Source organism: Amaranthus tricolor, chromosome 15 (genome assembly GCF_026212465.1).
Source record: "Amaranthus tricolor cultivar Red isolate AtriRed21 chromosome 15, ASM2621246v1, whole genome shotgun sequence".
NCBI lineage: Eukaryota > Viridiplantae > Streptophyta > Magnoliopsida > Caryophyllales > Amaranthaceae > Amaranthus > Amaranthus tricolor.
The window spans coordinates 23,649,800-23,672,050 of NC_080061.1; the positions used below are offsets into that span (position 1 = coordinate 23,649,800).

At 32.9% G+C, this 22,251-nt stretch overlaps 1 protein-coding gene across 1 annotated transcript; it reads left to right on the forward strand.

The window, feature by feature from the left end:
- The first annotated feature begins 981 nt into the window (after window positions 1-981).
- Window positions 982-21,879, forward strand: LOC130801146 (uncharacterized). Its single transcript, XM_057664916.1, has 5 exons — window positions 982-1,115; window positions 15,957-16,053; window positions 16,659-16,780; window positions 16,824-20,418; window positions 20,488-21,879. Exons 1-5 carry the CDS (start codon window positions 982-984, stop codon window positions 21,877-21,879), a joined length of 5,340 nt encoding a protein of 1,779 aa, XP_057520899.1.
- The last annotated feature ends 372 nt before the right edge of the window (window positions 21,880-22,251 follow it).

The window sequence follows — 22,251 nt, forward strand, 5'->3', positions numbered from 1 at the left end:
TCATCTTGATTCAATTTCGAGTAGATTTGTGGATCTCTGCTGTGTGCATCTGTAAGGCAAACCATCAAACAATGTTATATTCAATGTGTGTAGGGAGACATTTGAGCAAATTTTTAATGTGAAATCCAGAAGATAACTTACCAAAAACTATATTCAAGGAAGTTGGAGAAGGTGTTGTCATAAAGTTGAGGCCAATATAGAATGCTAGTCCTAAGACTATTATGAGCATACAATAAGTGGGTACAGCTACAGCCCAGTACCTAAATACCAACAAAATGAAGCTTACTTTCCAGAATGAAGAATCAAGGAAAACCTTACACAGTGAAATCATAGGCCAAAAACTTACTTTTGCTTTAATCTTATCATCTAGAACTTCAATTTTGAAGTAACTCCATCAATTTTTCTTAGCATTACTTTGAAAGAATCTCACATTTCAAAACGCAAGTAATTAGAAAACGCAAGTAAATCCAGAAAAACGCAAGTAATTTCCAATACACATACGTAAATCTTATAATTAGAACAAAGCCCAACAAAAAGGCAAAATCTTGTTCCTTCGCACAGCAAAGACCGAAAATCAGTACAACCCAACATTTCAAACTGATGAAATACACATACATTAATCTGATAATTACAACAAAGCCCAAGAAATTCAAAGAACAAGCCATAAATTGAAATCAACAAGAAACAAGAACAACAAATTTAAAGAAAACGAAAGGCAAACTGAAAATCAGTACAACCCAACATTTCAAACTGATGAAATATACATACATTAATATGATAATTACAACAAAGCCCAAGAAATTCAAAGAACAAGCCATAAATTGAAATCAACAAGAAACAAGAACAACCAATTTTACAGAAAACGAAAGGCAAAATAAAATTAAAACTACCTGCTGTAGTGGGTTCAAAGGCGGCTGAAGGGTAGCGTAGCGGCAGCACCGGCTGAAAAGCGGCAGTTCCTCCGATGTGCAGGCGGCGGCAATGGCTTACCTCCAGTGTGCGGGATTAGGGCTTGTGAGGAATCGGGTTTGTGAGGGAAGGGAATGGGCGCTGAATTCTGAAATGTGGAAGGGAAATAAAAATTTCGAAGGGCGAAGGGTTTGTGAGGGATTGGGGTCAGTTTTGAGAGGGAAAATAAAAAAAAAAAATTATTAGTATATGGTCTTTTGCAACGACTTTATTGTATCTGTATTTTTAAATATTTTTTGCAACAACATATACTGTTACGAATTATTTATTTAATTTTAACAACAACAATGTTTGTTGCAAAAAATTGGGTTACATGGGGGAACTATTAAAAAGGGTGGGAAATTTTTTTTTTTGGCAACGATTATTTAGCAACAACAATGGATTTTGCAACAACTTATATTTTTCGCAATGAAAAAAATTTAGTCATTGCTAAAACTTGTTGCTAAAAACAAGTTTTCTTATAGTGTTATCAACAAGCACATCAATATGACACCTGATATAAGTAAGGGTCTGGTTAGGTGAGAACCGTAGTCCTAAACCCTAACTGTGGTGGGAGTCGTCACCCCTCCAATACAATATTTATGCTCGAGCTCTACAGGATAGGTAGCGAACCCCCTGTCTTACACCGCATTTTACGTGCCGGCCAACACGGACGCTGGGATTTTACATGCCGGTCCATGGTTCGACATTACCTTACTATCAGGGTCATTCAATCAATACATTTCACACAAGTACATCACATTTTTATTACTCCAAATTAACTTTGAATTTGAATTTGACCAACCTAAGTGGTAACTTCATTTACTTAATATAATTCTTGATCATAACGTTTGATTTACCTTTACGTCTTTATATATTCATTACTTAATTTTTACACATTAAATTTTATTTATAACTTTATTTTAATAGGTCAATTCAAACTAATAACTTAATATTTTATTAATAGTGTCCAAATTAGTATTTTCCACAAGTAGCTACTAAAATCTATTTCTCTTGAAATAAGTTTCCAAAATTAAAATTTCCAACTTTAAAATAAATAAAACTTTATTCTCCTCACAAAATCAAACATTCTAATTAAAACTCAAGTTAAACTGCAACCTTTTGATAAGTTTTCAAAATTTAACAAGTTTACTAAAAATAATTATTTCAAGTTTGGAAAAACAAGTAAACTTATTAGATTCGCAAAAAAAATCAACATTCTAGTTATAAAACAAATAAAACTTATAATTTCACAAAAATCAATATTTCACACATAGTTTAAGAACAAGTTTACTAAAAATACTTTTACATCTTTTGATATATATTTTGGTCAAATAGTTAGCAAATAAAATATTATTTTGTACTAAATAGTAATCAAATGTCACAAAAGTTATTTTTTTTTTAATTTAAGAAATCTAATATATTCAAGAAAATCACTTCAATATTTAATAACTTATAAAGCTTTCTCAAAAATAACTTTTAAGATTTTATTTTAATATTATCATAAAATATCTTATAATAATATAAAAAAATAAATCAAACTCTTTTTCTTTTTAATATGATAATGGTCGAATAGTCTATGAGTATTTTAGAGCCTTTTTCACTAACAAAACAACTTCATTTAATTTATTATAGTAAATTCAAGATTTAAATAATTAACATAACCACTAAAAAAATAAAAACTCTACACAATAACTTAGAAATTTACTATAACTTTAAGGATAAACTTAAATCTCAGAAATAAAGTATAATAACAATATTCTTAATATAATCATACTTAGTAAAAATACGTTCATAAAATAACTTAATACCTTATAAACTAGTTTGAAGGCTAACATAAACATATTAATACAAAATTCTAACATAAAATAAATTCTTAAATATAATAACATTTCTAATGTAACACATAACTCTCAAATATACTAGCACTAGTTTATAACATAAATCATGCTTAATATCACTAGAATATAATTTTGCACTCAACTTCCTAAACTTGTTCAAAGATTATTAAATTAACATCCTAAAAATACTTTTAGCATATACATACTTAATATAATCTTGATCATAATTTCATTAAACTAACTTCCACTAAAATATATCAACATATTTCATACTTTGCATAATATAAAGTAGATATAATGTAAAATTCCACAAAAAGAGTAGGGTAAGAAGTTATACCATACTAACACCAAGGATTAGTAATAAGTACTAAAATTGGGAAAATAATAAGAAATAAGATCTTCCAAGATAAATAATAATGCTCCAAAGATAATTAATCCCAACTCCCAAAATAATGATGATGATTTAAGCTAAATAAAGAGTGTTCTAAGCTCCATGTTCTTCAATTTCTTCAATTAATAAAGGTATTAATGTAGTAAGATTTTAATGAAGTGAAAGTATAAGAAAGAATGTTAGAAAGATTTGATGATGGTGGTGTAAGTGATCTCATGGCTAAGGGGGGTATTTATAATGGGTTTGGGCAACTTTGAAGTTCATTAGATTGTATGAAAAAGAGTGTTAGGAGTATAGAAGAAGGTTAACTTGTGTAAGTGATTTAGAGTGTGTAAGTGAATGTGTAAGAGTTGGAGTGTGTAAGTGAATGTGTAAGAGTTTGGAGTGTGTAAGAGTTTGGAGTGTAGAAGAAGGTTAGCTTGTGTAAGGAAATGGTGATAGCTTGTGTAAGTGATGAACACCATGGGTTACCATAGAAAGGATTTTGGTTCATCAAAATTTTGTTCTAGTATGTACAAGTGAATATACTTTAAAATAATGGGTAAATTTAATCATGAAAATATGTAGTTCATTTAAAATTTTGCTTAAACTATACTTAATGTTAAAAATACAACTCATTTTTATGTATAAAATAATTATATCAAAATTATAAGGTTAAAATAATAAGTAGTAATGTTAGTTTAAGGAAGAAAGTTAAACAGTAACGTTTTACAAAACCGTGAATATAATAATAAAATTTTAGTTTTCGTACTATAAAATAATAAAATAATATTTTAGTGCTTATAAAAAGATTTTAAACAAAATACTATTTTAAAGTTTAATATTTGAAAGAAATTACAATATCGGAAAAGATTTAGGAATTAAAGATGGTTTGAAATAGATAATCAAAGGATTAGAGATTTGAATTAAAAATTCAGAATAAATTAATGGGAAGATCGTTTTTCATTGTTCTTCGTTCATTCTTCATTGATGATTGATCCTTGTTCATTTTGCATCGTTCATTCTTCATTGATCATTTATCCTTATTCATTCTTCATCATTCGTTCTTCAATGATCATAGATCCTTGTTCATTCTTCATCGTTCATTCTACAATGATCATTGATCCTTGTACTTTCTTCATCATTCATTCTTCAATGATCATTGATCATTGTTCCTTGTTCATTATGCATCGTTCATTCTTCATTATTCATTGATGCTTGTTCATTCTTCATCGTTCATTCTTCAATGATCATTGATCCTTGTACATTCTTCATTGTTCATTCTTCGTTGATCATTGATCCTTGTTGATTATGCATCGTTCAGTCTACATTGATAATTGTTCCTTGTTCATTCTTCATCGTTCATTCGTCAATGATCATTGATCAATGTTCATTCTTCATCGTTCATTCATCATTGATCATTGATCCTTGTTCTTTCTTCATCGTTCATTCTTCAATGATCATTGATCCTTGTACATTCTTCATCGTTCATTCTTCATTGATCATTTATCCTTGTTCATTATGCATCGTTCATTCATCATTGATCATTGATCCTTGTTCATTGTTCATCGATCATTGATCAATGATCATTGATCCTTTTTCAATGTTCGTCGTTCATTCTTCTTTGATGATTGATCCTTGTTCATTTTGCATCGTTCATTCTTCATTGATCATTGATCCTTATTCATTCTTCATCGTTCATTCTTCAATTATCATAGAACCTTGTTCATTCTTCATCGTTCATTCTACATTGCTCATTGATCCTTGTACTTTCTACATCGTTCATTCTTCAATGATCATTGATCCTTGTTCATTATTCATCGTTCATTCTTCATTGATCATTGATCCTTGTTCTTTCTTCTTCGTTCATTCTTCGATTTTCATTGATCCTTGTTGATTATTCATCGATCATTGTTCAAAGATCATTGATCCTTGTTCATTATGCATTAATTCATTCTTCATTGATCATTGATCCTTGTTCATTCTTCATCGTTCATTCTTCAATGATCATTGATCCTTGTACATTGTTCATCGTTCATTCTTCAATGATCATTGATCCATATTCATTATTCATCGTTCATTCTTCATTTATCATTGATCCTTGTTCATTCTTCAATGATCATTGGTCCTTGATGATTATTCATCGATCATTGTTCAAAGATCATTGATCCTTGTTCATTATGCATCAATTCATTCTTCATTGATTATTGATCCTTGTTGATTCTTCATCGTACATTCTTCATTGATAATTGATCCTTGTTCATTCGTCATCGTTCATTCTTCAATGATCATTGATCATTGTACATTCTTTATCGTTCATTCTTCAATGATCATTGATCAATGTTCATTATTCATTGTTCATTCTTCATTGATCATTGATCCTTGTTATTTCTTCATCGTTCATTCTTCAATAATCATTGATCCTTGTTGATTATTCATCGATCATTCTTCATTGATCATTGATCCTTGTTCATTATGCATCAATTTTTTCTTCATTGATCATTGATCCTTGTTCATTATTCATCGTTCATTCTTCAATTATCATTGATCCTTGTTCATTCTTCATTGTTCATTCTTCAATGATCATTGATCCTTGTTGATTATTCATCGATCATTGTTCAACGATCATTGATCGTTGTTCATTATGCATCAATTCATTCTTCATTGATCATTGATCCTTGTTCATTCTTCATCGTTCATGGTTCAATGATCATTGATCGTTGTACATTCTTCATCGTTCATTCTTCAATGCTCATTGATCCTTGTTCATTATTCATCGTTCATTCTTCATTGATCATTGATCCTTGTTCATTCTTCATCGTTCATTCTTCAATGATCATTTATCCTTGTTCATTATTCATCAATCATTGTTCAAAGATCATTGATCCTTGTTCATTATTCATCGTTCATTGTTCAATGATCATTGATTGTACATTCTTCATCGTCCATTCGTCAATAGTCATCGATTCTTGTTCATTCTTCATCGTTCATTCTTCAATGATCATTGATCCTTGTACATTCTTCATCCTTCATTCTTCAATGATCATTGATCCTTGTTCATTATTCATCGTTGATTCTTCATTGATCATTGATCCTTGTTCATTCTTCATCGTTCATTCTTCAATGATCATGGATCCATGTTCATTCTTCATCGTTCATTCATCATTGATCATTGATCCTTGTTCATTCATCATCGTTCTTTCTTCAATGATCATGCATCCTTGTACATTCTTCATCGTTCATTCTTCATTGATAATTGATCCTTATTCATTCTTTATCGTTCATTCTTCAATGATCATTGATCATTGTACATTCTTTATCGTTCATTCTTCAATGATAAATGTTCCATGTTCATTATTCATCGTTCATTCTTCATTGATCATTGATTCTTGTTCATTCTTCAACGTTCATTCTTCAATGATCATTGATCCTTGTTGAATATTCATCGATCATTATTCAACGATCATTGATCCTTGTTCATTATGCATCAATTTATTCTTCATTGATCATTGATCCTTGTTCATTATTCATCATTCATTGTTCAATGATCATTGATTCTTGTACATTCTTCATCGTTCATTCTTCAATGATCATTGATCCTTGTTCATTATTCATCGTTCATTCTTCATTGATCATTGATCCTTGTTCATTCTTCATCGTTCATTCTTCAATGATCATTGATCGATGTTCATTCTTCATCGTTCATTCATCATTGATCATTGATCCTTGTTCATTATTCATCGTTCATTCTTCATTGATCATTGATCCTTGTTCATTCTTCATCGTTCATTCCTCAATGATCATTGATCGATGTTCATTCTTCATCGTTCATTCATCATTGATCATTGATCCTTGTTCATTCATCATCGTTCTTTCTTCAATGATCATTGATCCTTGTACATTCTTCATCGTTCATTCTTCATTGATAATTGATCCTTGTTCATTCTTTATCGTTCATTCTTCAATGATCATTAATCATTGTACAATCTTTATCGTTCATTCTTCAATGATCATTGATCCATGTCCATTATTCATCGTTCATTCTTCATATATCATTGGTTCTTTTTCATTCTTCATCGTTTATTCTTCAATGATCATTGATCCTTGTTGATTATTCTTCGATCATTGTTCAACTATCATTGATCCTTGTTCATTATGCATCAATTTATTCTTCATTGATCATTGATGCTTGCTCATTATTCATCGTTCATTCTTCAATGATCATTGATCCTTGTACATTCTTCATCGTTCATTCTTCAATGATCATTGATCCTTGTTCATTATTCATCGTTCATTCTTCATTGATCATTAATCCTTGTTCATTCTTCATCGTTCATTCTTCAATGATCATTGATCGATGTTCATTCTTCATCGTTCATTCATCATTGATCATTGATCCTTCTTCATTATTCATCGTTCATTCTTCATTGATCATTGATCATTGATCCTTGTTCATTCTTCATCGTTCATATTTCAATGATCATTGATCCTTGTTCATTATTCATCGTTCATTGTTCAATGATCATTGATTATACATTCTTCATCGTCCATTCGTCAATGGTCATCGATCCTTGTTCATTATTCATCGTTCATTCTTCATTGATCATTAATCCTTATTGATTCTTCATCGTTCATTCTTCAATGATCATTAATCCTTCTACATTCTTCATCCTTCATTCTTCAATGATCAATGATCCTTGTTCATTATTAATCGTTCATTCTTCATTGATCATTGATCTTTGTTCATTATTCATCATTCATTCTTCAATGATAATTGTTCCTTGTTCATTATTCATCGATCATTGTTCAAAGATCATTGATCCTTGTTCATTATGCATCAATTTATTCTTCATTGATTTTTGATCCTTGTTCATTCTTCATCGTTGATTCTTCAATGATCATTAATCCTTGTTCATTATTCATCGTTCATTCTTCATTGATCATTGATCCTTGTTAATTCTTCATCGTTCATTCTTCAATAATCATTGATCCTTGTTCATTCTTCATCGTTCATTCTTCATTGAACGGATCCTTGTTCATTCTTCATCGTTCATTGTTCATTGATCATTAATCCTTGTTCATTGTTCATCGTTCATTGTTCATTGATCATTGAACGTTGTTCATTCTTCATCGTGCATTTTTCATTGATCATTAATCCTTGTTAATTAGTCATCCTTCATTGTTCATTGATCATTGATCCTTGTTCATTCTTCATCGTTCATTCTTCAATGATCATTGATTCTTGTACATTCTTCATCGTTCATTCTTTGTTGATCATTGATCCTTGTTCATTATACATCGTTCAGTCTTCATTGATCATTGATCCTTGTTCATTCTTCATCGTTCATTCTTCAGTGATCATTGATCGATGTTCATTCTTCATCGTTCATTCATCATAGATCATTGATCATTGTTCTTTCTTCATCGTTCATTCTTCAATGATCACTGATCCTTGTACATTCTTCATCGTTCATTCGTCAATGGCCATCGATCCTTGTTCATTATTCATCGTTCATTCTTCATTGAACATTGATCCTTGTTAATTCTTCATCGATCATTGTTCAATGATAATTGATCCTTGTTCATTGTTCGTTGTTCATTCTTCAATGATGATTGATCCTTGTTCATTTTGCATCGTTCATTCTTCATTGATCATTGATCCTTATTCGTTCTTCATCGTGCATTCTTCAATGATCATAGATCCTTGTTCATTCTTCATCGTTCATTCTTCAATGATCATTGATCCTTGTACATTCTTCATCATTCATTCTTCAATAATCATTGGTCCTTTTTCATTATTCATCGTTCATTCTTCATTGATCATTGATCCTTGTTCATGTTTCAGCGTTCATTCTTCGATGATCAATGATCCATGTTGATTATTCATCGATCATTGTTCAAAGATCATTGAACCTTGTTCATTATGCATTAATTCATTCTTCATTGATCATTGATCCTTGTTCATTGTTCATCATTCATTCTTAAATGATCATTGATCCTTGTTCATTATTCATCGTTCATTCTTCATTGATCATTGATCCTTGTTCATTCTTCGTCGTTCATTCTTCAATGATCATTGGTCCTTGTTGATTATTCGTCGATCATTGTTCAAAGATCATTGATCGTTGTTCATTATGCATAAATTCGTACTTCATTGATCATTGATCCTTGTTCATTGTTCATCATTCATTCTTCAATGATCATTGATCCTTGTTCATTATTCATCGTTCATTCTTCATTGATCATTGATCCTTGTTCATTCTTCGTCGTTCATTCTTCAATGATCATTGGTCCTTGTTGATTATTCGTCGATCATTGTTCAAAGATCATTGATCGTTGTTCATTATGCATAAATTCGTACTTCATTGATCATTGATCCTTGTTGATTCTTCATCGTTCATTCTTCAATGATCATTCATCCTTGTACATTATTCATCGTTCCTTCTTCATTGATCATTGTTCCTTCTTCATTATTGATCGTTCATTCTTCAATAATCATTGATTCTTGTACATTCTTCATCGTTCATTCGTCAATGTTCATTGATCCTTGTTCATTATTCATCGTTCATTCTTCATTGATCATTGATCCTTGTTCATTATTCATCGTTCATTCTTCAATGATCATTGATCCTTGTTCATTATTCATCAATCATTGTTCATTGATCATTGATCCTTCTTTATTATTGATCGTTCATTCTTCAATAATCATTGATTCTTGTACATTCTTCATCGTTCATTCGTCAATGTTCATTGATCCATGTTCATTATTCATCGTTCATTCTTCATTGATCATTGATCCTTGTTCATTATTCATCGTTCATTCTTCAATGATCAATGATCCTTGTTCATTCTTCATCGTTCATTCTTCATTGATCATTGATCCTTGTTCATTATTCATCGTTCATTCTTCAATGATCATTGATCCTTGTTCATTCTTCATCTTTCATTCTTCATTGATCATTGATCCTTGTTCATTCTTCTTCGTTCATTCTTCAATGATCAATGATCCTTGTACATTCTTCATCGTTAATTTTTCAATGATCATTGATCCTTGTTCATTCTTTATTGATCATTGATCCTTGTTCATTCTTCATCGTTCATTCTTCAATGATCAGTGATCCTTGTTCATTCTTCATCGTTCATTCTTCATTGATCATTGATCCTTGTTCTTTCTTCAATGTTCATTCTTCAATGATAATTGATCCTTAGTACAGGATCGATAGAGAAAATGATAGAGAAAATAATTTAATAATTTTGTGGATATAAATCTTATTATATAATTGATAATAATAAGATAAGTAAAGAAAGTTAGATTTATTTGAGATAAGACTTAAACAAAAGAAAATTACAGGATGCTCTCATCTTAGAGCTAGACACTTTATATATACACAAAGGAAGAGATAAGGTGCAATCTGCTCTTCTAATAAGAAACTAAAGAGAAAAAGTAAATAGTACAAACATAATTATTAAAGTTACACTATAATACTGTAGAAGATGCTTTGAATTACTATTGAATATGCTTTACTGTTGAAGATGCTTTGAATCACTGTTGGAGATGCTTTACTGTTGAAGATGCTTTGAATTACTGTTGGAGATGCTTTTGATTTCGTCATTGCTTACGTTTGTGCTTCCGGATGAATTAATTTGAGTTGTTGAACATTTGAATGATACTTTTGATTTCGTCATTGCTTACGTTTGTGCTTCCGGATGAATTAATTTGAGTTGTTGAACATTTGAATTGAACTTTTGTGAACTCAATATTAAAAGTCGTATGGATCTTGAGCAAATGGGCCACCAAATGTTGGATCATAAGACTCATTTGAAAACTCCGATAAAATCTCATCAGAGGATTCTTCTGATAATATTTTCTTTGCATATTGTGGATCTTCAAGAATCTTTTTGAGAATAGCTTTCTGGACTTTAGATAATGATTCTGAATTTGGACTTTCTACTTTGGGGTTTTTATTGTGTTGAGGAGAGTTTGAATTTTATGTTGCTTTTGAGGGTGAAGGTTTGTTGGTGGTTGATGGAGATTGGTATTCCATTTTTATACCGGTTTGAAAAAAGGAGATAACATTTTTTGTTGAACAAATTTCTAAGGTAAATTTGTCCCACCATTTAATTTTGAATTCTCTTATTAATGAATATGGATATGGACGTGGAAGGTGTTGTTTGAGACAGTAACTCCAACATAGAATCCATTGAATTTTAAATTCTGCATGAAACATGACTGGAGTTTCATAAGCTTGATAATTTGAATTGGCAACAAAAGTTGTGAAACCCTCATTGCATTCTTTTGGATAAATTTGAGGAGTTGGTCCAAATAAATACCACCAATGATAAAACCACATAGGATATTTCTTTGGACAATATTTGTCAAATATAAAAAACCATGAATGATCAAATGGTCTGAATAAAAATGCTCTATACCAGGCCATTTTGTAATCATAGTATGAGTAATTTTGAGGGAAAAATCTTTTTGAAAAAATTCGTTCTGCATAAGGGTCTCCCCATTCTACAGACGAAATAATTTTCTTAAAAATACATTTTGAATAAATTATTTTTTCTGAAGAATCCTTGATATGTTGGATTTCAACAGAGTTTGAATCTACTAAAATAAATTCATAAAACCTTTGAGTTTTAAAACGATTTTCTGGTATCCATTCGCAACCTTTTGGAAAAGTTTTTTGATTGATGGAATTAATAATTTGTGGGCTTTGAGGAATTGTAAAATTAGTGAGATATACATTTTCTATTTCGGTTTTTGTAATGTATGCAGATTTGGTAAAGCTTTGTGTTGGTATTTTTGTAGTTGGTTCTTTTTGTTTTGAATTTGGAATAATATTTTGTGAAGTAGGCTCTTGAACAATTTGTGAATATGGAAGTGGGGGAAAATCATTTAGTTGAGTAAATTTGTTTGAAATGGATAGGGTAGTTTGAAGATTTTTGGAGGATGAAAATTTATTTTGTTCTGTTTTGTTTGGTTTTGGATCTGGTTCCATTTCGTAATCATCTGAACTCTGGAACCCTTTGAGTTTTTCTTGCTGATTCTTCTTCCTTGGCATTATGATGTCCCTGTAGAAATTCTCTGGTTAAGAAATCAGGGAGAGAGTTACTTTTGCCTCTTATATGCTCTATTTGAAAATCAAATACTGATAAAATTGCTTGCCATCTTGCAAAAATTTGTTTAGAAACAATGTTTTTGACATCCTTTTCTAGAACCTCTTTTGCAGATTTGCAGTCGATCCTTATCAAAAATTTTTTGTTGTAAAGATCATCTTGAAATTTTGAAATGCATAGTACTATAGATAAAATTTCCTTTTTAATGGTAGAATAATTTTTTTGAGGTCCGAGCCAGAGACCTGAATGAAATCTAACTAATTGTTCTTTTGTATCTATTCTTTGTTTTAATATGCCACCATATCCTATTTCTGATGCATCTGTTTCTACTATCATGAATGCAGATGGATCTGGAATGCCTAGACATGGAAGTGATTTGATTGTTTTAATGCAAATTCTAAAGACCTTGTAATTGGCTTGATTGTTCCTTTATAAATGTCATGTCCCAAAAATCTAATTTTTGTTTGAAATAATTTCATTTTAGTGGCAGAAACTACTAAACCATTTTTTTCAACAGTGTTTAGAAATATGTGTAAATGTTTGAAATGTTGATCAATATCATGAGAAAAAATTAAAACATCATCTATATAAACAATTATGAATGAAGAAAATTGATTGAAAATATCATTCATTATATGTTGAAATTCAGAAGGAGCATTTTTAAGTCCAAAAGGCATTACATTCCACTCATAATGTCCAAATGGTACCGTGAATGCAGTTTTATACCTATCTTCTTTAGCAATTTGTATTTGCCAGAAACCAGATTTCATATCAAATTTTGAAAATATTTTGGCTTTATATAAGCGATTAATTAAATCTCTTTTATTTGGGATTGGATATCTTATCCATTGAAGAACTTTGTTTAAAGGTTTGTAATTAATAACTAATCTAGGAACTCCTCTTTCTTTTTCTGCTACATTCATAACATAAAATGCTGCACAGCTCCAAGGAGATTTGGATGGAGTTATTAATTTTTTATCTAAAAGAGTTTGAATTTCTTTCTTGCAGAATTCAAGATGCTCAGAATTCATTTGGATGGGTCTAGCTTTTGTAGGAATATTTTTTTCAGAGAAATCCTTTTCATATGGCAATGTGACAATATGCCTTTTTCTATCCCAAAAGGCATTTGGAATATCAGCACAAACTTTTGATTTAAAAATATTTTCTAAATTAAAAATTTTTTGTTGCAATTTTGATTGTTGTAATTGTTCTTCAATCCTTTGAAAAGAAATTTCTTCTTTTAAAGAGGAAATTTGAAATTCTTTTTGTTTTATTAAATTTATACTTTGTATTACTGAAGAATTTTGTAATAAATTAATATCTTTTTGTAACATGGGACTTAAAAAAGGAAATGATAATTGTTTCCCTAAAATTTTTGTATGAACACCTTTGTCATCAACCCAAAAAGGATAAATTTGTGTTAAAAAGGGAGTGCCTAATATTATTTCTTCCTTAATATCATTAATAATAATGAAAGTATTAGTAAAACTATAATTTTCATTTATGATCTTTCCTTTTGAAATTTTATATTTAATATCCATGGGTGAACTATTTGCACTATATAACCGAGTTTTTGTCTTTTCATAAAATTTGGTTGGGACTAATCCTTCCCTTAAGCAATTTTGATCCGCTCCACTATCAATTAAAGCAATATAGGTTTTTTGAAAATCTCCAATTTGAAAAGTAACTGGTGCATACCATTTTTGAAAATTAATTTTATTAATAACAGTGATAAAATCATCATCATCCCCATTAACTTTCTCTTTTCCCAAAGAAAGATTTTCTTTATAGATGGGGTTTTCTAAAATAGATAATTTTGTTTCAAGTTCGAAATCTTTGATTTCTAAATGCTTTAAACTATTTTTGATAGAAATGATGTCTTCTTTGATTTTATTTATTTCAAGTTGAAGATCTTTGACCGAAAGAGTTTGATTCTTAATAGGAATTAATTTAGAAGTCATTTCTTTGGAAGAGTATTTTTCTAATAATTTTGAAATATTGAAAGGTTCAATTTGAGGAATTGGAATACTTTCTTTGTTTTTAGAGGTAGAGGTTTCACCCAAAACCATAGTTTTGAGTTTCAAAAGGGTTTCTCTTTTGATCTCTTTATCTTGGATTTTGTCAACGAGATCAAAAAGAAATTCCACATTTTTCTCTTTATCTGTTAAAGCATTAATGCATTTGATAGGAGAGGAAGAAATCGAAGATTCAGAATCAGAAGTTTGATCATTAATTTGTAAAATTTCGTCATCTTCCTTTTCTGAAGAAGAAGAAGAAGTAGACTCAGGAGTTTGTAATAATATTTTGGATATTTTATCTCCTAGCTCAGAGTCGTTAATAAATAATTCTTGAATCTTTTTCTTTGTGGTGCAAGCATTTGCTTTATGTCCAGGTTTTCCACACGAATAACAAAAGATTTTGAAAGCTTTGTTTGATTTTCGGAAATTTCCGAAATTTTTCTTTCCTCGTTTCTTTCGATAATAAGAAGGATAAGAATTTTTATTTTTATCTTTTGAAAATTTAGAAAATTGTTTTTTAATTTTCTTTTTTGTAGAGGGAGCTCTAATAGCTTCCATACCAAATGCTTCACAGAAACATCCAATTTCTTTCCTAGATTGTTTCTTTTCAGAGGTATATTTGGCTTGGAGTTTGAGTTCTTCACATAAAGAAAGACCTTCCTTTTTAAAGCGAATAGTCCTCCATAAGTAGTATTATTAAGAGCTTGTTCTTTATCTGTATCATGTTCAGCTATTTTTCTAAAAATTCTTTGAGCAAATAATTTTGGTAGTCCTGATATAAATTTTTCTTTCCAAAAACTTTGATTGCAATCTTGTCTTTGTAAAACATAACTAAAGAAGGTATCTTTATACCATCTATAGTCACTTAAAGTTGGGCAACGTAAATTTTGTAAAATCGTTTCTCCAGAAGAAAGAGTTTGAGTAGGGTTACCGACAAAATGAAAGGCAATAACTATGATTAAGAAATCACAGCAGTCAGATTTTTGAAATACATTTCCTTGATCATCCATGATGTCAGTAACGTGATTCAAAATTTCTAATCTGTCTTGTAAAGTGAGAAGATTATCCCACCAGTTTTTTAATTGCCCAGTAAAACCTGATATAATAAAACCAAAAATTATTTGTTCATCCAAAGGTTTTGCCTTGTAAGCTACAATAGCCATTCCCATATTTTGAAGAGTATTAAGAATTTCATAATCAGATTTTCCATCTATGTTCCATTCATGGATCGTATCTGGGGAAAAGGATTTGGAGGTAAATGTAGACCTTTCTTCATATTGAAGATCAACAGGAGTAGGCCTAGGATAATAGTTTTTTGTAGGGATATTCTTCCAAGATGATCGTATTTTATTAATTTGATGAGGATCATTATCAGATTCTTGAAATTGCTTTGCAACTTTTGAAATGATTAAAGACTCAGAATTTTCTTCATCAGAAGATATCTCTAAACTTTGATATTTACTCAAAACCTTAATATGACTTGGACTATCTGCTAATTTTTGTAAAGATTTTTGAATTTTATCTAACACTGCAGAATTAGAGTTAGAAGAAGTAAAACCATTTTTTGGAAACATTTGAGTCATAGGTATAGTTAATCCTGGTGGTTAGAAGAAGTACGCCTTCTACATATGATCAACACAAGAGTATTACTGGGAACAGTACAGAGGAACAGCGTGCTGAACCCAAAACAGTCCAAGATCAGGGAGTTGATACACAAGGAACAGGAACTGAGGAACAGCTACTGACTAATATGGATGTACCTGGTCCAACCTCGAGAAAAGCATACATAGCTTTGCATATAAAAGAGGAAGGATAAGGAACAGCTAAATAAGGAACAGTTAGGTGTTCCCAAACCCTGACAGAAAGATTAACGCGTTTTTTATTAGTCTTCTGTTATAACCGTTAGGACTTAGGCGCCTTTTCTTGTTTTCTAGCCGTTAAAAGGAGAAAGCCAAATCTATAAATAAGGCCCTCCACCAGATTGTAATGACATCATGTATTCCTATTTTCAGATTTGATAATTCATATTCAGAGTTTCATTCAGAAAACAAGTGTTTGTTCCTGTTTGTTCTTCATTTTCTGTTGAGAGTTTGAGAGCGTTCAAGCCTTTCACGGATTCATACTTCTCCAAGATTACGTTGATCTTTGTGAGAATTGTGAGGATTAAGGCCTTGTATTCCTTAGGGGAATCAGTGTCTTCTTCCGGGATACGTAGTCTCCCAAGATTACTTAGAAATCGCCCTAAAACGACCCATTTTAATCGAGATAACCTTTACTATTTGATTGTCTGATTGATGATCGAATAATCAAAGAAGTCATAAACAAATCTTCCGCTGCAAACTTGTTCCAACTTGGTATCAGAGCCGTGTTCTGAGGAGGGACACAAGGAGATACGAGGTAATAGGTAACATTGCGTTTTCTGTGAAGAAGAGTAATCAGAGGATCAGGTATCGTTTGTATTTTGTTTCGATTGGAAATCACAGGTATAAATTCAATTCTTCTTTGTTATTAATTTCTGTGATTAAGATTTGTAGAGTTCAAATTGAATCATATTACACCATTGACCGTGAAAAAAAGATTTCTGAAATCTGATTCTATTGTCATTGCATGCGTATCAATTTGGTATTCGATAATCGAAATTGTTGAGTTTTCGTATAAATTGGTTCATATTAGTCAATTCTTGATTGTTTTAATTGTGTTCTTTGATGAGAAGTTAATCGCCTTCACTTACAAAATTGGATTCATTGCGTTATCTTCTAAAATTGTTGGTTTTGATAATCGGATTTTTGAAAATTGTTTTGTGAAATTAGGGTTTATACATCAGTGCATTCCTTGTTGTTTTTGGAAATTTGTTGCTGAGAAAATTTCTTGCAAGATTGTGGCTGGTGAATATTTGAGTTGTGTGTTTGTTTTGGTTTCTGGAAAAATTGTTGTGAAGATCTTTTTGCAGGTTCTGATTGTTGACTATCGTAGCATTGTGTTGTTTGTGAATACTTGGGGAAATATGGACATGGATGAAAGATTAGAGACCCTTACCAATATAGTCCAGCAGTTAGCCTTGACTGTAGCCAATAACATGGGGAACCAAGGGGAAAGACCACAGCAGCCTCTTCAAAACAAGAGGAACAATGAGGATAAAACCTTAAAAATTTATTTACCTAGTTTTGATGGACAGTCTCCAGACCCTGAGATGTATCTGGATTGGGAAGCCAATTTGGAAAGATATTTTGACTTTAAGGAAACCACACCTGAACAGCAGTTTAAGCTAGCTAAGATCAAACTGACCAAGCTTGCTGCAATATGGCTGGAAGGAGTGCAAAAGCAAAGAAGGAGGGAGGATAGAGAGAGAATCAATACTTGGGAAAAATTGAGAAAGCATTTAAGAAGGAAATATGTCCCACGTAATTATAGACAGCAGTTGTACTTGAAATGGGGAACATTGAGACAAGACCATAGGACTGTGGCAGATTATATTCAAGAATGGGAACGGTTGTCTGTTGTTTGTGACACCAATGAAACTGAAGAGATGAAGGTTGGGAAATTCATAGGGGGACTGAGGGAAGATCTAAGAAAAAAATTGGAGTTGACCCCAAACCTTACCTTTAGCTTGGCTTGTAGTAATGCCCTCACCTTAGAAAAATATTCTAAGAAGAAATCAAGCATGGGCAGCACCTACAATAGACCAGTGAGGAGTTATAACCCAAAGAATGTTGCTACACCAACACCCACTGTGACTCAGACCAATGCACCAGATAGGGTTCCACCCTTGACCAATATCACTAAGGATAAGAATCCCAGGGACTTGAAGGGAGTTGTTTGTTTTAAATGTCATGGACATGGTCACATTAAGAGTGAGTGCCCAAATGCTAGAGCCTTCACTGTGCAAGAATGGGCAGAGATTAAAGACATAGGAAGACCTAGGGCCATGATGGTTAGCAGGAATGGTAGGGAGGAGTTAGTTTGGCCTTCAACATCTGAGAAGGACCCTGATGGTACTTACTGTGTTAATGATGAGGGAGTCCTGGAAGCTTTTGAGGGAACAAAAGATAGTGAGGAAGAAGGGGACAGAGAGGAAGTGTATCCTGAGCTTGATTTACAAAATTTGTTGATTAGGAGGAACTTTCATGCTACCCCAAAGACCAAACCAAATGATCAAAGAGAAAACATCTTCCAAACCAAATGCAAGATTAAGAACAAAGTGTGTGACCTAATCATAGATGGGGGAAGTGAAACTAACTGTGTCAGCAAGGATTTAGTTCAGACCTTGGACTTAGAGACTAAACCACACCCACATCCCTATAAGCTGAAATGGTTGGATAGCAAAGCAAGTGGTTTTGTTAAGAAGAGGTGTTTGATTCAGTTTGCTATAGGATCATTCAAAGACAAAGTGCTCTGTGATGTGTTAGACATGACTGCCTGTCATGTGCTCTTAGGTAGACCCTGGCAGCATGACAGAAAGACCTTGCATGATGGCTATACTAATGTTTATACCTTGAAACATGAGGGAAAGATTAAGGACCTTATGCCCTTGCCACCCCACAAGACTTTGCCTCCACAGCAGTTAGTAAGCAGTGACTTTACCTTACCTTCACAAAAGGCAGTAGGCACTTCATTTCCACAGAGACCTGTAGGTAATGTATCTTTAATAAATAGAAAGGTGAGCATTAAGGAGATCAGGAGGGAGGGACTAGCCTTTCTTTTGTTCAGTAAGGAAGTAACACCAGAGAGTAATCAACCAGACCCCAGGATTGCTAATTTGTTGGATCAATTTGCTGATATATTTCCTGTAGAATTACCAGTAGGGTTACCTCCATTAAGGGGTATTGAGCATCAAATAGATCTTATGCCAGGAACAGCACTGCCCAATAAGCCTGCATATAGAACTAGCCCTGAGGAAACCAAGGAGTTGCAAAGACAAATACAGGAGCTTATGGACAGAGGGTATGTCAGAGAGAGTATGAGTCCATGTGCTGTTCCCACCTTGCTTGTTCCTAAAAAGGATGGAACATGGCGTATGTGTGTTGATAGCAGGAGCATGAACAACATTACTATCAAATATAGGTTTCCCATTCCTCGAATAGATGACATGTTGGATGAATTATCAGGATCTCAATGGTTTAGTAAGATAGACTTGAGAAGCGGGTATCATCAAATTAGAATGAGAGAGGGGGATGAATGGAAGACAGCCTTCAAAACCAAATATGGCTTGTATGAATGGATGGTTATGCCATTTGGTCTAACTGGAGCCCCTAGTACCTTCATGAGATTAATGAACGAGGTCCTAAGACCATTTTTAGGAAGGTTTATTGTGGTATACCTTGATGACATACTAGTGTACAGCAGAAGTGTAGAGGAACACCTTGACCATTTGAAGCAGCTATTCCAGACTCTTAGGGAACAGAGACTATTTGGGAAACTAGAGAAGTGTTCCTTCTTGCTAACTGAGGTTTATTTCTTAGGATTTATAGTAGGAAGACAGGGAGTGCAGGTAGACCCCTCAAAGATAGAAGCCATTAAGACTTGGCCAGTACCCACTAGTATCACTCAGGTAAGATCTTTTCATGGCCTAGCCTCTTTTTACAGGAGGTTCATTAAAGGTTTCAGCACCATTATGGCACCTATCACAGACTGCACAAAAGGGAACACCTTCAAGTGGACCACAGAGGCACAATTAGCTTTTGAGAAAATTAAGAAAGCCATGTGTAACCCTCCTATTCTGAGATTACCAGACTTTAGTAAACCATTTGAGGTAGAATGTGATGCCAGCAACACAGGGATTGGAGCTGTTTTAATTCAAGAAGGTAGACCTGTAGCATACTTTAGTGAAAAGTTAAATAAGAGCAGGATGAATTATTCAGCCTATGATAAGGAATTCTATGCTATGGTTAGAGCCCTAGAACACTGGTCCCATTACCTTAAGGGACAGCCCTTTGTTTTGCATTCTGACCATGAGTCCCTCAAACATATCAGTGGGCAAAACAAACTTAGTACCAAACATGCTAGATGGGTTGAATTTATGCAAAGCTTTAACTTTGTTGCTATGTATAAGGCTGGGAAAACTAACATTGTGGCAGATGCTCTAAGTAGGAGAGCACATTTACTAGCTATCTTGGATGCCAAAGTACTAGGTTTTGAGATGATTAAGGAATAGTACAGAACTGATCCAGACTTCAGTACTCTTTACCAGCAGTGCAGCCAACAACCACAAGGCCCATTTAGTATCCAACAGGGGTTTCTTTTCAAAGGGAACAGGCTGTGTATTCCTAGAACATCTTTAAGAACAGCCTTAGTAAGAGAGATACATGAGGGAAGCTTAGCAGGACACTTTGGTATACAGAAAACCTTGGATATGTTAGCCAAACACTTTTATTGGCCAAAGATGTTGAGAACAGTAGGCAAGATTATTTTGAGGTGTGAGCCTTGTATCAAGGCAAAAATAACATTCCATAGAGGGGAATACAAACCCCTACCCATTGCGCAAAGACCATGGGAACATGTGAGTATGGACTTTATAGTTGCCCTACCTAAAACACAGAGGGGCAAAGATGCAGTCATGGTTGTGGTAGACAGGTTCTCCAAAATGAGCCATTTCATAGCATGTAATAAGGTGAATGATGCTAATCAAATAGCCAAGCTTTACTTTGCAGAAATTGTACGGCTGCATGGGGTCCCTAGAACTATAGTATCAGACAGGGATAGCAAGTTTTTAAGCTCTTTCTGGAGCACCCTTTGGAGACTGCTCAACACTAAGCTTTTGTACAGCACCTCTCATCACCCACAAACTGACGGGCAGACAGAGGTTACCAACAAAACATTAGGGTCAATCCTTAGAACTTTGGTAAAGAAAAATCTAAGAGATTGGGACCAGAAGCTGTGTCATGCAGAGTTCGCCTACAATATGAGTCCAAGCTGGGCAACTAAGATATCACCTTTTGAATGTGTGTATGGAATGAATCCTATAATACCTGTTTCACTAATTGATCTTCCTTCACATTGCAGACCACATGGGGATGCTAAGCAGCATGCTGAGGACATGATGACAATCCATAGACAAACCCAAAAACACATTGAACAAGCTACTGCAAAGTACCAGCAAAAAGTTAACTCAAGCACGTCAGCTCCACATAAGTTCAAAATTGGAGACTGGGTATGGATTCACCTAAGAAAGGAACGGTTCCCAAGACAGAGGAAGAACAAATTAATGCCAAGAGCCGATGGACCATTCCAAATTACTGAAAAATATGGAGACAATGCGTTCAAAGTAGACCTGCCTGATCGATATGGAGTCTCCCCCATATTCAACATAGGAGATTTACAGCCTTACTATGCTGAGTCTGAATTGGGGACAATTCGAGCTGAAGAAGGAGGGAATGAAACAAGTACGCCTTCTACATATGATCAACACAAGAGTATTACTGGGAACAGTACAGAGGAACAGCGTGCTGAACCCAAAACAGTCCAAGATCAGGGAGTTGATACACAAGGAACAGGAACTGAGGAACAGCTACTGACTAATATGGATGTACATGGTCCAACCTCGAGAAAAGCATACATAGCTTTGCATATAAAAGAGGAAGGATAAGGAACAGCTAAATAAGGAACAGTTAGGTGTTCCCAAACCCTGACAGAAAGATTAACGCGTTTTTTATTAGTCTTCTGTTATAACCGTTAGGACTTAGGCGCCTTTTCTTGTTTTCTAGCCGTTAAAAGGAGAAAGCCAAATCTATAAATAAGGCCCTCCACCAGATTGTAATGACATCATGTATTCCTATTTTCAGATTTGAAAATTCATATTCAGAGTTTCATTCAGAAAACAAGTGTTTGTTCCTGTTTGTTCTTCATTTTCTGTTGAGAGTTTGAGAGCGTTCAAGCCTTTCACGGATTCATACTTCTCCAAGATTACGTTGATCTTTGTGAGAATTGTGAGGATTAAGGCCTTGTATTCCTTAGGGGA

What these genes read in the sequence shown, in the direction of transcription:
- LOC130801146 (XM_057664916.1), top strand. Translation starts at nt 982, where the DNA reads ATGGCTTACCTCCAGTGTGCGGGATTAGGGCTTGTGAGGAATCGGGTT. An exon ending in AGCTACTGACTAATATGGAT is followed by an intron (nt 16,054 to 16,658) that starts GTACCTGGTCCA and finishes ACTTGGTATCAG; the next exon opens with AGCCGTGTTCTGAGGAGGGA. An exon ending in GTTTCGATTGGAAATCACAG is followed by an intron (nt 16,781 to 16,823) that starts GTATAAATTCAA and finishes TCTGTGATTAAG; the next exon opens with ATTTGTAGAGTTCAAATTGA.